Source organism: Tiliqua scincoides, chromosome 5, assembly GCF_035046505.1.
Source record: "Tiliqua scincoides isolate rTilSci1 chromosome 5, rTilSci1.hap2, whole genome shotgun sequence".
Classification (NCBI taxonomy): Eukaryota; Metazoa; Chordata; class Lepidosauria; order Squamata; family Scincidae; genus Tiliqua; species Tiliqua scincoides.
Window position 1 is genome coordinate 45,366,397 of NC_089825.1, and position 17,174 is coordinate 45,383,570.

General features: G+C 41.7%; 1 protein-coding gene across 1 annotated transcript; it reads left to right on the plus strand.

Annotated features, from left to right (window-relative positions):
* The first annotated feature begins 16,404 nt into the window (after positions 1-16,404).
* On the plus strand, positions 16,405-16,773 carry LOC136652224 (H2B.U histone 2-like). The gene has a single exon (XM_066629154.1). The coding sequence runs from the start codon at positions 16,405-16,407 to the stop codon at positions 16,771-16,773; it is 369 nt and encodes a 122-aa protein (XP_066485251.1).
* The last annotated feature ends 401 nt before the right edge of the window (positions 16,774-17,174 follow it).

Consider the following 17,174-nt stretch of genomic DNA (forward strand, 5'->3'; position numbering starts at 1 on the left):
AGACTCTCCCCCAAGTGCAGCCAAGGTTTGATATTAAACCTCTCTTATGAACACTTTTAGTAGAGCCTAACCACCTGCTACAAGGCCTTCCAGTTGCCTACCTAGAAGCAAAAGAAGCACAGAGTAATTTTAGAGGTTCAGGTGTTAGGCCAATGTCTTTCACTGACTTCCCAACCTCAACAGGAAAACTAGTTGTTGATCAAAGACACACGACACGCAGCCAACCAGCTGTGATCAATCAAAAACTTTTAAAGCTGCACATGTGGTTTCAGATAGAACAATAGATTGGGCCAGGGCAGATGGGTAACTAGCCCATTCTTATCTGTCAATCAAGTATCAAGCATCTCTACCGCTCACTATTTGCAAGGCTCACAATGGACTGCAGACATCAAAATATCACTGAGCCACACAAGATTTTTTCCCCTCTTCTCTCTCCTTTTATCTTGCTTCCCTTTCAGATTGTTTTTCCCCTTCTCTTTTATGCCCCACAAGAGCATTACTAAATGCTGAATCAGACAATGCTTGAGGACAAAGTGTCTCTCAGATAATTAGACCCAAGTCTGAAATACCTGGTCTGTACACATCTTTGTATACCAAGCAGATCTGAGTCCCCAGTTATTCAGGAAAGGGGAGGGAGCAGCCGCGTGCAGGATATGACTGTTTCACTCTTCTGTCCACAACTATACATCTATGGTGCAAATTTCACCCAAGTCTCAAGATCACCAAAAGGGTCAGAGGTCCCATCCTCTTGGAGCCTTCTCTATGCAGACAGCAAAAGGCTTGCTTTCATCATTTTATCTAAGGCAGACCCTGCTGATGGTGCATGTCTCTATAATGGATTCAAAAGACATGAATAAAACTCCTTAATTTTGAAGTATTTCTTTTTTTAAAATTAATTTTTGAAAAGGCAGCTTGTTAAGAAAGAAGATTTCTAAGGTTGTAGCTCTCGCATAGAAGGATGCAGCCTGGTGGCCTCTCTTGTTATAAATGTTCTAGTACCCATCTGATGCCCACTTATTTATGGATTTTAGACTAAAAGCTCTTTCTTTGCCAGTTTTCTTCACAAGCACTTATCTCAACATCCTCATTAGATGGTTTTTCTCTTTTCTTTTTTTTGAGGCTTATCCATGCCCTTGGTACTTCTTTTTGTTCTGTTCTGCAAAAGAAATGGCTTTAAATGATCACTCTCCACCAGTTCCAACTTTTTCCTCCCCTTTGTAATTATCTTTATTGGAAGGCCAGTGAAGTAAAAGGACCAGAAGGAAATTAAAAAAAAGAAAAGAAAAGAAAGAAAGAAAGAAAGAAAAGAAAGAAACAGCCTTCACTATTGAACAAAAGAGGTGATGTTCTTTACTTCAGCCATATGCTGTATGGAACATGTACGGAATGGGTCAGCGTGTCTCCGTTTTGAAAATTAGTTTAAAAAAAAAAGAAACTCTGATTCTAATAGAAACAGAACAGATGTAAATGGGCCTCTTGTTGCCTGGGTTAGAAAGGCATCCATTTAATAAAGAAAAATAATCACCATTTATTAAAGATCATGCAGATTAATGATTTCAAAGAGCAAAATCTGCCTCTAAAAGAACAACGTCCAATACTAGATATGCTGACAGACTATTGCCCCAGACCATAAAGCTGTTCTTGTATATCCCCACTTTCTTTGTCTCTTGAACGGATGATTGAAGAGCAGGGGTGCCTGAATTGCATTCAGAGAAGAAGTCAAGGGGACAGACTTCCAAAGTAGAGTAGCAGTGTCTCACAAGACAATCTGCATGTGGAAATTGGTATCCACATGCCATTCACCCTTCCATGCTTCAGGCTCTATATTAATGGCATTAATTCTGCCCAGCCCACAGGTGTGCACATTTGATTCCTGTTGCATATATGCAACATTGGGCAGAAATGGCTTAAATGGTGTGTTCATTAATATGGATGTGGAATGGTCCCTGGTCGGAAAGAGAAGAATCCAGGCCCTGATAGGATTCAGAGCCCAGTCCAATCCTTTTCCACCCCTGCTGCTGGTGCGCCAAAAAGAAATACCCCATAGCCAGCAGGGTTCGGGAGGGGGATCAGGAGGCTTTGGAGGGGGAAAGAAGATCTAAATCCCCTTACCCCTTCTCCCTTAAGCCTCCTGCTCCGCAATGGGTCTCCTTGGTCCTGTGCCAGCTCTGTAGTTGGCACAAGTCTGAGGAAAGGAGGCACAAAGGTTGCTGATGAAGGGGATAGGATACAGTGTGCACCATTGCTGCAGAATCCCACCCCCATTCTTCCCCCTTCCTGCTCTGTTTTACCCCTCCCTACCCCCACCAATGCCTTACCTGTTCCAGTGATTTATATCTAGCAACAGACAGGGAGTGCTGCTGCTGCTGACAAAGCGCTCTGCATGCTGTCAGCAGCCATTTTGCAACAGCAAAACTCCATTCCACTGTTGCAAAACGCTACAGCTGGCAGTCCAATGCTGCATAGGACTGGGGTGTCAGCCTTTTTAGAATGAGTTAGAACCCATTTCCTACTTATGACAGAAGAGGGTGAAAACAGTTTTATTTTTTCATGGATTTCAATGATTTCCAAAGTTAGAAGTATAGAAAGCAGTGTTTTATTCAAAATTTGCACTATAATTGTAAATTATAATCACTTTAAAAGTGTACTAGGTGGGCAATATAGGTGGTATAGTGTCAGCACATGCAACCACAGCCATCACCCATGCACCCCACCATTAAATAATAAATAAAAATCAAATAAAACGTAGGTTTTCTTGTTTTTATTTTGCAGATTTTTGTGGGGTTTTTTGGTTTCTTTACAGAAATGAAAAGTGCAGAAGATGGTGCTATGTGTTTTTATTTTGTTATCACCGTTTTCACCCACCTCTACCTATGACGCGTTCTTAGTTACCACTCATGGGTATGATAGCTTCCTTTATTGCTATTATTTTTAGAATATCTGAATCACTCCGCATGCGATCCTGTGCATAGTTGTTTGGGAGTAACCTCACTAATATCAATGGGACTTATTTCTGTGTAATGATGCAAAGGGTTGTGCCACATGGCTACAGTCCTACTCAAAAGTCACTTATGAGTATACTACTACACTGGAGTCAGAAGAACTTACCACCAAGTAAACATAGACAGGAGCAAAATGTTCCATTAATAACAGGTCTTTCTGCACCATCTCCCCATCCCCCCCATAATACGCATAGTTGATCTTCATCCCACTCTTCTGTACATGATGTGGGAAAATGGAAGACTCTTCACAGATTAGCACAACCATTGTCATTGCCATGTGTAACATACATGTCAGGCACTGCCTTATTCCAGGTGGCAACCTCTTCAGTGATTGTAGTGCCAACACATTCTGACCTGTGAATATCCCTCAGAAGACACACTTATGGCCCAATCATAATGAGCTGGTGGGCTGGCGGAACCAGCATACACTGTTGTGAAAGCACTGTAAAGCACTTTGCAACAGTACTTCCAGCCAGAATGCTGGTGGGAAGGCTAGAGCCAGGTAAGTCTAGCAGAGGGGTGAAGGAAGGGCAGAGGAGGGCTCAGAGAGGGACACAATGGGGGTAGAGTGCGTGGATTGTGCCCAGGAGGGGGTGGGACTGATGGCACCGGTGCCATATCCTATCATCTTTCCTGGGCCTGATCCCTTAACATGGATCAACACACACTTGCACCCGTGATATTTGTTTTGTGTTTTTTTTTTCTTTTATCACTGTTTTGAAAAAAGTGACAAGAAAATCAAACCACCCATGGCAATTCATTGCCATGCCATTTTGACAGTTCATTTTATTTTAATTTTTCAAAAGTATATACTTTAATTCTTTGGAGGTTAAGCACTCTCTTTTCTCCTATGTTGCAATGTACATCCAGTCAGGCCTTTATGGAGCGGACAGCAGTCACATAGCTATGGCTCGCCAACAGAGATGCTATGCATAGAGACAGAATAGATGAGGGGAGCCTTAAGTGTGGGGATAGGTTGTTGCACTATTTTGGGAGTTTCGGTGTATGTATTTTATAAAGGAAAAACATTGTCATTGGGTCACAGCTGGTCTGACTGCATGGAAAAACTGAAGTATGGAATGGAACAAAAACAAATTAATGCCCATAACCACAAAACCATTATCACTACTAGTGCCGATACCTATCAAGATGATAAAGAAAAGCAAGGATTTTCCAAAAAGTTTAGGCTAAAATCATGGTCATTTTGAACTACCCTTTCTCACTTTAGGGATGGAATAGGCACCTAAAAGATTTACCTCCGGCCTTCCTCACAGTGCATAAAATATAATTTAAAATGCTGTTGGGGATCCTAAGGGCATTCTAGCACTGCTGGCAAGATTCTTTATCCTACCCTAGTAGAGAAATACATAACAATGTTCTTAAAAAATTAAAAATTTAAAGGAATCTGAATATATGTCTTTCTATCAATTCTCTAAGTTGGCATCATGTTATTCTCCAGTGCTCCATCACAGTGAATTCATTCTGAAATGTCTGCATAGCCTCTGGAAAAGCTGTTTATGTGCACAGGGCCCAGCTTATAAATTAAGATTACACTTGCTCTGGGTTTGTTCTAGGAAGGATATAATCATCCTGCAAGAGTATCTCCCCAGGTTGCTTGTCAGGTAAGGCCACAACAGAACCAATGCCTCAATCTTAAACTACAACATGATTTTAAAAAGCACTGTGCACTGCAATTCTCATTTTGCATCCAGCTAGAAATTGCATGCTTTTCAGAAAGGACAAGGAATTGTGGCTATGGGGTGCATATTCTGGTACTGAAAACATATTTCCCCTTTAAACCGACTTTAATAGGTTAAACTACCCCCACACAACAATATTAAGTATTTTATTTATTCACAAGCGCTACATTTTGCTGGGTTGCTTTAAGTGTTCTGTCTCACCTAAGCCTTCAGCATGATGTGAGTTAGAAACATGCAACACAATCCTAATCAGGTTTTCTTAGAGTAAATCCCATTGATGTTAATGAGACTCACCCTGGCCTATACCAAGTGTACAGAGGTTTACAGTCTTAAATAAGTAATGTAATATCAAGACAATGCTTGCACAGCACGTTGAACACCATTTAACTTGCTGTGTGAGGGCTAAATATTATAATCAATAACAACCAATACATCACAAATTAGTGAATAAAAGACTGGATGTTCTTTTCTGATATTTCAGTCCATAAGAGTGAAAATCAGCTATCTTCTGTCTAAACCACCACTAGAAGGGTGAGCCAGCCCATCTCAGGAGGCAGGTGCTGAGGAAACTCTGAAGGACAGCAAATTGCCATTTATAAGAAACTACATAAATTTACCACAATGGAGGGGGACATTTATATTTCCTGTCTCAAGCACCAAAATGTCTCAGGCTGTCTCTGCTTTAAGCAATTCTGAACTTCTTGTCCCGGTTCTCTGAAACAGAATGTTCAGAGACAACATTTTCAGGCATCTCCCAACATGGTATGACTATTGTATACTAAGTGACCTTCTCAGTAGTCACACAGAGAAGAGTGTTAATGACATGAAAGGCAAATACATTTGAAGGTATGGTCATGCCTGTTCATTTCCATGGGTTTTGAATTTAAAATTTCTCCAAATTATTGGGCAGCCCACAGTTTTTCCCATATCCTGTGCCAATTAGGCTGTAATCTTATACCTTTTTTCCTGGAAGTAAACCCTGTTGAACACAATGGGACTTCCTTCTGAGTAAACATATATAGGATTTCACTGGAAGTGATCTTCTGGGCTTTGTGCAGTGCAAAGCCAAAGTACCCTGAACAAACTACTGGATATTACTAGGTTCAACAGGGCTTACTGGACTGGATGGGGCTTACTGGATATTAATAGATCCAAAGGGGCTTACTGCTAGGTATATAGAATTTTACAACAAATTGTGGCAAGTTTTTAAAGAGATGGGAGTACCAAACCATCTTATCTGTCTCCTGAGAAAACAGTATGTGGGTCAAAAGGCAACAGTTAGAACCGGATATGAAACAAGATTGCTTTAAAATAGGGAAAGGAGTACAACAGGGCTGCATATTGTCACCCTGTTTATTTAACTTATATGCAGAGTACATCATGTGAAAGGCTGGGCTGGATGAATCACAAGCCAGAGTTAAGATCACCGGGAGAAATATCAATAACTTCAGATATGCAGAAGATACCACTATAATGGCAGAAAGTGAGGAGGGTCTACAGAACCTCTTGATGAGGGTGAAAGAGGAAAGCGCAAAATGTGGCTTGAAACTTAACATTTAAAAAAACTAAGATCATGGCATCCGGTCCCATCCCATGGCAAATAGAAGGGGAAGAAATGGAAGCAGAGACAGAGTTTATCTTCTTGGGCTCCAAGATCATTGCAGATGGAGATTACAGCCAAGAAATTAAAAGATGCTTGCTTCTTGGGAGGAAAGCTATGGTATGCCTAGACAACTTAATGAAAAGCTGAGACATCACCTTGTCGACAAATGTCTGAATAGTCAAAGCTATGGTTTTCCCAGTAGTAACCTATGGCTGTGAGAGCTGGACCATAAGGAGGGCTGAGTGCCGAAGAATAGATGCTTTCGAATTATGGTGTTGGAGAAGACTTTTGAGAGTCCCCTGGGCTGCAAGGAGATCAAATCATCAATCCTACAGGAAATCAACCTAGACTGTTCGTTGGAAGGACAGATGCTGAAGCTGAAATACTTTGGTCATCTCATGAGAAGGGAGGGCTCTTCAGAAAAGATCCTGATGCTGGGAAAAACTGAAGGCAAAAGATGAAGGAGGCAGCAGAGGATGAGATGGTTAAATAGTGTCACAGACAAACTCTGGAAGTTAGTGGTAGACAGGGGAGCCTGGCATGCTGTGGTCCATGGGGTCACGAAGTGTCGGGCATGACTTAATGACTCAACAACATCATAGGATTTCAGCCAAGTGTAAAAGCTCATACTACTGCTACGAGCCTTATTTCAATTTCCTTTATCTGCATGAATATCTTTCATCAGCCTCCATCTCAGGAACTGTTCTGCCTCTTATCTTGCAACATCTGAGCACCTCAACCTTTAAAATATTTTAAAATCTGATTGTCTGCCTTTGTCCCGTTTTTTGTGTCTTAACAGAGTCTTGACCTGTGTATCTTATGGACCTAGTCTATAGTCCCTACATACCCCAGTCCAGCATCTTTGTCAGTGGCTGTTTGCTGATGTTTCTTCTGCATCCCTTTTGTTTCATGGAACAATTTATTTACTTTGCTATGTGAACTTTTTTCTTGTGCCAATGACGTCAATGCCCAATCTTCCCCAAGGGGCCAGTCCAGGTGTCTGAAGTGGGGGGCCATCACAGTGCTTTGGCCCCAGTCTACTCCTCTAGGCTGCCATGTGTTGATGCTGGCCTGATGTTACTTCAAAATACAGCAATATTTAAGTGCAGAAGAGAGGAAGAAATAGCAATGTGAAACGATTCAGTAAAACTTTTAAAGCAACTATTTAAGTCTATTTTGCTTCAGGAAAGAGCATTATATTATTCATAGTCCAATCCTATTCCCCGCCACAGGGGCTGATTCAGTCATTCCATGGAGGCATGTGCTTCATCTTATTGGGGGGGGGGGGAGGACTACTTGAAGTGAGGAAACTTTTGTTCCCTTACCTTCAAGTAAGTCCCCTGTCATCCTATGGAACTACTCAGACCTGCACCATCTCTGGCTGGCACAGATCTGAATAGACCCAAGGGGAATGGTAAGGCCAGGTATATTGGTGCCACACTGCAACTGATAACTGCCCTGCCTGCCTCTGCCATACCTCCCAGCATTCCCAATCTCTGCCTTGTTTCTCTTCCTCTCTGCAGCATTATGTACCCTCTCTTCACTCACCACCTGTGCCAGCTTACGTGCAATGGAGAAGGTTGCTAGATGTGGCAGCAGGCTGCCAATGCTACCCCTACTTTGCAGCAGTGGCTTGAAAGTGTCTACCAGTGGCATGCTCTGTGTGTCATCAGCAGCTGATTTATGGAAGTTGGATAGTGTTCTGCTATTGTAAACTGGGTGATAGAATTGGGCCATCATTCATTCATTCACATTTTAGGCCTCCTTTTGTCTCTTATCTACAAGGCACTTTGCAAATCAATTAAAAGTCACAAAAATTTTAAAAAAAACCCACAAGCACAATCTATAAAATTACAATACAGTTCAAAACCAAGAAATTAAAGAAAGAGGACTGTGACTTTCTTGATGTATGTATTCCATTCATTGGCCCTGCTAGAATTAAAGTACTGCATAGTCTGAAGACATGCTCTTAATAAAAAAAGGGAAATTGCAACCCACTTATGAACTAGATTCAATCTTTTGATATTTTGTTTCAAAAATAACCTTCAAAAACCTTCAAAATGGAGCATCTGAGCCATATACCATATGAAAGCACACCTGGTACATAGTTTCAAACTGTCTGGGAAAAGCACACTCCTCATACCAAAGGAAATTGCATATCGGCAAAGTAGGGAAATCTCATTTTTTTATATCTACAAATACCCCAACGTTTTTGTAGACCTAAGGACAAGGCATGAAAAACCAGTGTATTTATCCAGACTAAAATAGCCACTCGTCTGTGCTTTAGTGCCATTTTCTGTCACACCAGCATGACAGCACTAAGTGTTTAGTTGGAATAAGTGGTTCCATGTCCTTTGATAATACAACATGGTTCCAGCATTCTGTTCACTACAATTTCAGCTCCATCAGGGGTGGCACAAGGCAGCTCAGTATTCCCAGAGATTTTCAAACTGTGGCAAATGTGCTTTATTATGCACTCAACTCGTCTGGTCCATTTGGACTGGGTACATGAGGGAATACAATTAGCCAGCCACTTTATTTACACACAACCTCACCTGCCACTCTGTTTTGAGCCTCAGTTATTTTGATCTCCCCCTTTCTTTGATTTAGAATTGTCGAAGAAAGAAGCCCTCTATAATTTCACAGTGTAGTCTGGATCAGATTATAACAGAGGAGCCAAATTTTTATGTAGCTCCTGGATGTTGTATTCTCAACTCAAATAAAATGCATTCCCATTATAGACAAGTCATAAAGGAACTTCCTCTTATGTTTGCAGGTGAGGCCCAAGGATGCAATCTTTTTGGGAGAGATGAAACTCAATCAGTTCTACCATTTCAAACTCCTATGGAATGCATGAATGCTGTCTTAACGGTTAGACCCTTTCCAGGGTATCTCAAGGTTCTGATTCCAAAAATGACATGCCCTATCATGTCTAATTTTGGAGACAAAACATAAATTCATTAATGACTGGCTGAAGCAGCTTTCTAGTTTCGAAACTGGATATGATAGGGCAAAACAGATGCCATTTTTGGAATCAGCATCCCAAATTCATTAAAAAACCACCATAACTTTTGGAAAAAAGTTTTTATGACCCTCAATTTCACAGGTGTTATAATTTTTTAATAAACTATTATAGCATAGTTCTATTTATGCTGTCTTTCCAATAAAAACAAAAAAATAACTTCTTCAAATAATATACAGGTCCTGCCTTGTTATACACAGATTTTTTATACACTGATTTGACTCAAAATGAATGGCCCCTGCAAATGAGAAGGAATGTGCTGATCCCTGGAGAAGGGAAAAAATGCATCCCTTTAAAATCAGTTTAAAAAACTGAACAGTCCTTTAACAATAGCCTCCTTAATGAGAGAGAGAGAGAGAGAGAGAGAGAGAGAGAGAGAGAGAGAGCAGCTGGCTGACAATCCATCAATCCTCCTCTCTCCAGGCAACCCCTCCCTTCCCCCTGAGCACGTGAAAGAAAGGTGATCACTTTGTATTGGTGAAGGGAGGGACTGAGTGAAGTGACTTTCTAAGCTCTTGGAGGAGGACTGATTGATGGATTGTCTTCTTAATGACTCTTATCTTACATCACAAAGGTCAGCAAGGCTGTTTTTAAATCACCGGAGCAAAGAAACTTTGTTTTTTAAATGGATTTGCTATGGTGTGTTTTTTGCCATCAGCATGAGTGCTTGGAACGGAACACGAGCAAATAATGAGGCTCAACCTATATGTACAAACATAGCATTGGCAAATTAAAATGAGACATTTCTTGAACCAGTTAAAGGAATATAGTTTTAAACTTGGCTCTTCACTCATAGCAAATGATAGAAAACTAGACACCATTATGATAAATCATCAAAGTGTTGGAAAGAAATTAAGTTACCTGCATCAGATAGATGAAAGTTACCTGCATCAGGCAGCAAATCAATAAAGGCAGTGACTTGCTTAACATTTAAGAAGCAGAAAAAAAAAATTCTTCAGGTGACCCACCTGAGCTTTGGAATTGCTAAAAAGAGAAGAATGGAGAAACATCACCACCATAGCTAATGGGTATGGTTCAGGCAGAGTCTGATCAGAATTAAGATAATGATGAATGGGACAGCCTGGAGCTGGGCTATAATCCTGGGTTGAGATCTGTTGCAAAATTATATTATATGGTTAAGGTAAATGGTAGCACAGATAATCCATACTTTGAGAGAGACGTTCATCCTTGGCCAAAGGCTTCAAAGTTTCCCATTGTGCACTCCCAAGCAATGAAATGCATGGGGATGTCCCCCCACCCCAGCCTTGCAAGATTTATTTTTAGCATCAGAATAGACAGACTGGCAAATGAATGGCAAGTGCATGGCGAGCAAGCTAGCAGAGATCCAGGGACCAGAAATGTATGATATATCTGAGGATGCGCTAGTGGTTGGACTCCAGAGCAAGGTAGGCAAGGAGGTGAAGCAGGGTGAGGTGAAGTGAGACAAGGTATGAGTGCTTTTTATTTCCTTTTCCCAAGAACATTGCCAAGCCCAGGAGACTTCTTAAACAGGGCCAACAGAGAGCTTATTATCTCCAAAGCTCATCTGTGTCTTCATCATCTGGTTGGCTGCAGTTTCCTTTCCTGCCACAGTTGGGTGGTGGCTGTGCAAAACTCAGATCAGCCACTCTCTTCCCTTCTATATGTCTTGGTGGCATAAGGAGGAAGTTTCCTTCCCATTGCCAGTTCATCTGGTTTGAGCCTGCTCACTGTTTACAGAGGGAGACAGGCAGTTATAGTAGAAACATAGCAAAAGTGAAACATGTATCAGATGGAATACTGACAGAGAAGACTGACCGAAGAGGAAGCAGTTTCACAGCATGGCAAAATGCCTAAATAAACACAGGCAGTTGCTACACTTCTGGTTTTTCAGTGTAGACCTGATAAGCACAACACTCTTTTCCTGACTACTGTACAATATGCTATCATGTACAAAGCAGCTGCTCTGAGCAAATAGGTTTTATATTCAAAGTTTCCAGGCAGTGATGATCTATGTGAATATTATTAAGATGAACAGGAATTACTTGACTTAAAAACGTATGAGTTAAAATCTAGATGTTACTCCATAATCTGATGTTCTATTTCAGACAATGATGAAACTCAGGCATCTGCAAGCTTATGCCTCATCATGGGAATTGATTCATCACACTGCAATCAGTCTTTTGGTTCTTATCTGAATACAGATTAAGATGCTGAAAAAGATTTACATGTTTGTGCTGTACAGAGAATGCACAAGAAAAAAGAGATTTGACTGTTGATAGGGTTTAGCCTCAGTACCAATTACCCATAAAGGTAACCCGCAAAAGATTATTTACAAACTGGATTAATGCCATTTCTTTTCCTTTTTTAAAAAATGCAAAAGAAGTCTAGAAATATTCTAAAGTTTTCTCTTCTTTGGAAATAAGAAGAATCTCAAGTCTTGTACTTCCTTGACTTTGTCAGATACTTCAAAGGCTGAGGTGCCCACTTTTACAGAAGCATATTATTGCCCACAATCTCTTTTGTGCCACATTTAAAAAAGGGCAGCCACAAAGTAGAATCAAGAATCATTTGTTGAAGAAATGGAGCCAATAACAAACTTGCAGAATAAGTGAGACAGACAATCAAACAGCCCAATCCTATTTGGCTGCTGTGCCAATGCCGCACAGAGGCCAGCATGACATGCCCTAAGCCCATCCAGATAATGCCACAACAGCACAGCCCTCCCAGTAATTGGTGCAGACCTTCCCAGCAACATTGACAGTGTCCATGGAAACCCTGACACAGCCTATCACTCATGGAGAAGGGTCCTGACATCAGGAATCACTGGCACAACGTTGGCATGACATCTGGCATCATCCAAGGCTCAATGCTGGTGGCAAGAAAAGTGCTGCCAGGATGGATGGAGCAGGAATAGATGCACAGAACAGGGAGTAGAGGCAGATGCAGGGCCAATAAGCAGACAAGGCTGGAGGATGCCCCCCTGCCAGCCACTAGGAATGAGCAGCACAGCAAAAGGTACCTCCACTAACTAGGAGGAGGTGCCCCAAGTGTACCACATACAGTACATACACAACATGACACAGGGATGCTTTCCCAACCCCACTTCATATGGGAGCTACAGCGAAGAAGGGACACAAATAAAGACTTGCTAGGAACCCCTGCACCCAGGATTCAAATCCACTAACACCACCCACACGTCTAAGGAACACCTTTTTGACTTCAGCAAAGTTGGCTGTGGCTCCCCATGCCCAAATAAGGTAAAATGTGATTACTGCAAATCATAGTTTGCTGCTAAACCAGAATCAGAAACCCTCTACAAACCATGGTTTCCAATTCCAGTTTGGAGACAAACCAGTTTGGAGGATTTTGGAAACCAGTCTGCCCAATTCAGGTATCATGGCAAGCTGTAGATATCATGAACCAGAAAAAAAAGAAGATGGGTAATTGGAGCATGTGACAGAATAAGGGAAGGGGTGAGCACAAGGCATGGCCTTGATGGCCAAACAATGGTATGGCTGTGACATCTGCATCAAGTCAATAGCTTAGATTTCTAAAAATCTCAAAGGCTGTTTGACAAGAATTTGCAGGTATTCTAAGGGAAACTGTAATATATGTTTCTATCGCCTATAGATGTGCAGAGGGCAAGCAGTACTCGGCAAGTGATATTAAACACAATATTTTTACCTGTACAATCCCAATCACCTATTAACACAAATCTCAACTGGAATTAGCCTCTCTAGCTCAAGTGCCCCATACTCATTTGAATCAAAGTGCACTACCTATACAGGGAGCTGTTAAATTATACGCAGACACAATTTCCATAACACCACAGTAATTTCCATGATACTATTCAGATGTCAAGAATCATCTGTCAAGGTTTGCTCACCAGTGAGAGTCTGCATTCTACTTATATGAATATATAGTAGTCTAGGCAGAAATGGCAATCTCCCTTCTGTATGACCCATTAAAACCCAAAGAATTCTGATTTAAAAAATGATTCCTTAATGATGAAGAGAGGAGGGGAAGGCCATTTCCATAGACGACTTCTTCACTGACTTCTTCAGTGCAAAACAAGGCGCCTATGCATGTCTAGGCCATGTCATGTCCCAACAAAGGAGAGTTTATCACAACAGTTATATCTGCACTTAACTTGAAAGGTTTGGTTAGGGTTAGGGTTACTGTAGCATGCTATTAATGAAAAAAAGATAGAAGAGCCTGGTGAACCATAGATCAGAGTATCAGAACCTTGACGTATTGTACACACAAAGTTGCCTCATGATTTTAAGCATATTTTAATTCATGCTGGAAGATTGTAACATTTATTGTCATTATGAAATTGACCCAAATATGTTCTGCTCAGACAACCTTTAACATTAACCTTGGAAAAATATGTTATCCATGAAAATATTAATGCCTAACCATTTCTAATAATAATAATAATAATAATAATAATAATAATAATAAACTTTATTTTTATCCCGCCCTTCTCCCCAAAGGGACCCAGGGCGGCTTATAACATAATAAAAAAAAAGATTAAAACATAATTTAACTGATAAAAACATATTAAAAACACATTAAGAGAAACCATAAAAACAGTAATCAGATAGAATAAAAAGAGCATAAAACAGCAGTTCAAGGAGGAATCACGCCTGTAAAAAACTAAAAGATGTATAAAAGATGTTAAAAAGGCCATAGAGTCAGAAGGCTTGTGTAAACAACAAGGTCTTCAGGCCTCGCCGAAAGGTCTCGAGGGAGGGAGCCATTCTCAAGTCAAGGGGAAGGGAGTTCCATAACATTGGTGCCACTACTGAGAAGGCCCTATTTCTTGCCGCTGCCCCACGTACCTCTTTAGGCGGCGGCACATGTAAAAAGGCCTTCTCTGATGACCTGAGAGGACGAGCCGGATTGTACGGGAGTAGGCGATCTCTAAGATAGCCTGGCCCAGAGCAGTATAGGGCTTTAAAGGTCAAGACCAGCACCTTGAATTGGGCCCGGAAACGAATGGGCAGCCAATGTAGCCCCCGGAGAAGCGGACTGACAGAGTCAAACCGCCTAGCTCCAGTGATTACACGGGCCGCTGCATTCTATAGTTATTTCTATTTCTGTTGTTATTTTATTTCTGAATGCCCTTTCAAAAGTTGCAAATAGTAAGAGATACAAAACAAGACAAAAGCATACACATAGCCCAATGCTAAGCATACTTTATGCTGGCAGAATTTCCGTTCCACCGGCATAATGTGCTTTCCAGCTGTCGCAAACGCGACAATGCCAGAGAGCGTAGCCTGGCCACTGCCAGAAGTGGCAAGTGGCCTGGTCCACACATGGTGGACTTCAGATGCCTGCTGTTTCAGATAAGACCACACAGGGGCTGGGAGGGAGGTGGGACACAGCAGGGGATGGGCAGAATGGGGAGGAGATGGGGTGGGGAGGAGGGTGCATCAGGCCTGCGAATGGAATAGATTTGGAGGTAGCTGCACTTGCTGAATCCTAACCCCCTTCCCGGGCCTGATCCGCTTTCATGGGTCAAAGCAGACTTGACCATTGATATCACTCGCACAGGTCTGGTTGATCCACCAGGCCTGCAGGGGCTTACCCCAGGGAAAAAGAACAGGAGGCATCCCAAGGCTGAACCCCCACCCCTCCGCAGGGATTCAGCGGATGCCACATTGGTGCTGCTTCATTGTCCCCCGGGAAATTAGGTCGGATTGGGCTGACAGAGAAACACAAAGGATTGTGTTACTTTGTCAGGTATACAATTTGGGCTGCAAGAACAGAAGAACAAACAAATCTGTCTCCTCTAAAACATCAATTAAATTGCTGCACAGGTCATTCCAGCATAACTGGGGGGAGTAACTGGGAGGGGAGTAGGAAGGAACCAGGGTGAGGAGAAGGTGGGAGAGAGTGGATCTGGTGGCAATGGTGTACACTGGATCATATCTCCTCTGTTTTAAATCTCCCCACTCCTTTTGTCTCCTTAAATATATGTTACCAAAAATGGCAGCATATGTCCAAGGAGAATCACAGGTGGCTCCAGGGCTTACATGAAGGCAAATGTTTTATACTTACTTCCCATATGTCCTCAGGATGCCCCCCCTCCCCGTTGGATGCAGCACATGCCCTTTTGGCATGGCTGCATTGGCACTGGTGGTGGGGGATAAGATTGGGGCATAAGTTGGTAGATGTCCTAAGACAGACATCTGGAGCCTCTGAAGGACAGGAGAAGGGTGAATAACTTGCAATTCAGTTCAGATAAGATGGAGATGTTTAAGATGAGAGAACTGACAGACTTTGGAATGGGTGGATTCCCTGTACTGGATGGGGTTGCACTCACACTGAACAATCAGATGCAGTGTAGGTTGCACTACTACACTTGTTAAAAATGGGGGGGGGGGAGCCAAATTTCCCAAGGTCTTTATCTTTTCTCTGATAACAAATTCATAATTGAGATTATAGCTAAATTCTTGCTGATAGCCACTAGGAGCCAAAACTAAATGAACATACATAATTATTCGGGACCAGCTGGTATTTATCTATATTTTTCTGTATCATAAGGATTTCATAATTGTTGTGACTCCATTTTCTGCAAAGCACTGAAAAGCTTTTTTTCTTTGTTTTCTGTTAGTCTGTTGACTAACACACTATTGTTCTAGCTGTTGTTTTTTAATCAAACCCTAAACTAAAAACCACAGATATAATTGGGGAAGGTTGGCTGGAACACTATTGAACAGTCAACCCCATTATTTAGGAGAATATGAAGTGAAGCAAGGGGGAATGTTTTAGATATTTTTACACTCTTTTGGGTATAGGATTTGAGTCCCAAATGCAAAGGCAAGTACAAAATAAAAATAAAAATAAATCACTTTAGTTGAGTGAATTGTCTTGCCAACAGCAAGAGCCTTATTATGATCTCCTTCATGTCAATACAGGTCACAATCATATTATGAGGTACTTAACTTGGTCTTTGTTCTAACTGACCAATCACTGGGCATGGAAGCGGCTGCTCATTTGAATACCTGGCACTATATAAGAGTACAGCTCAGATGATTGCACAAGCACTTGAAGGCAGACAGGCAGATAATCCTGGTGTGTGAAACGATGGCTACCACTCGAAGAAGACCAGCACGCAGGAGACCACGATACAGGATCCAGACCAGGAGGAGAAAACAAACAGGCCGAAAGAGAACAGTGAGGCATGTGAAGATCCGCCACAGAAAGCGTCCGACTAGAATTCGTGCCAAGATGGCAAGGATGCGGACTAACAGAAAAATCCGAATGACCAGAGATGCTTGGGGCATGCTGCACTCCTACGTAGATGGCATCTACAGAAAAGTGTCTCAGGAAGCTGAACGTCTGAGGAGAAAGGACCAGCGCAATTCCATCATTACCTCAGATGTGCAAAGTGCCTTGAGACAAGTCATGCCAAGGAAATACAACAGGCGAATTGCCTACAGCAAAACACGTTAGAATTATCTCCTCTTCCTCCTCCTCCACCAAGGCTGGTTTAAGACAAAGAACAAAAGAGGAGAAAGGAATGGAATATACACCAGCCTGTGAGAAACTGCCTGAAGATTAAACAAGGCCTTCAAACTGCCAAGGAATCCTGTAACTGATGACATTTTTTTAAAAAACAACAGCCTCAGCCTCACCACTGTGGTTTGACAAAGAAAAAATCTAGAAGAGATCAAGTTCATCACTATGACAACACTGCCATCATAATAAAACCAACCTTCTGTTGAGTCACAAATACTCATGAAAGAGACTATCAAAGACTTACCATTTGTGGAATCTGAACCAGAAGAGAGTACAGATGGAGAGTACTTAGAACTATGAACTAAGAACTATGTGAGGTGTTTACTGGAGGGAAC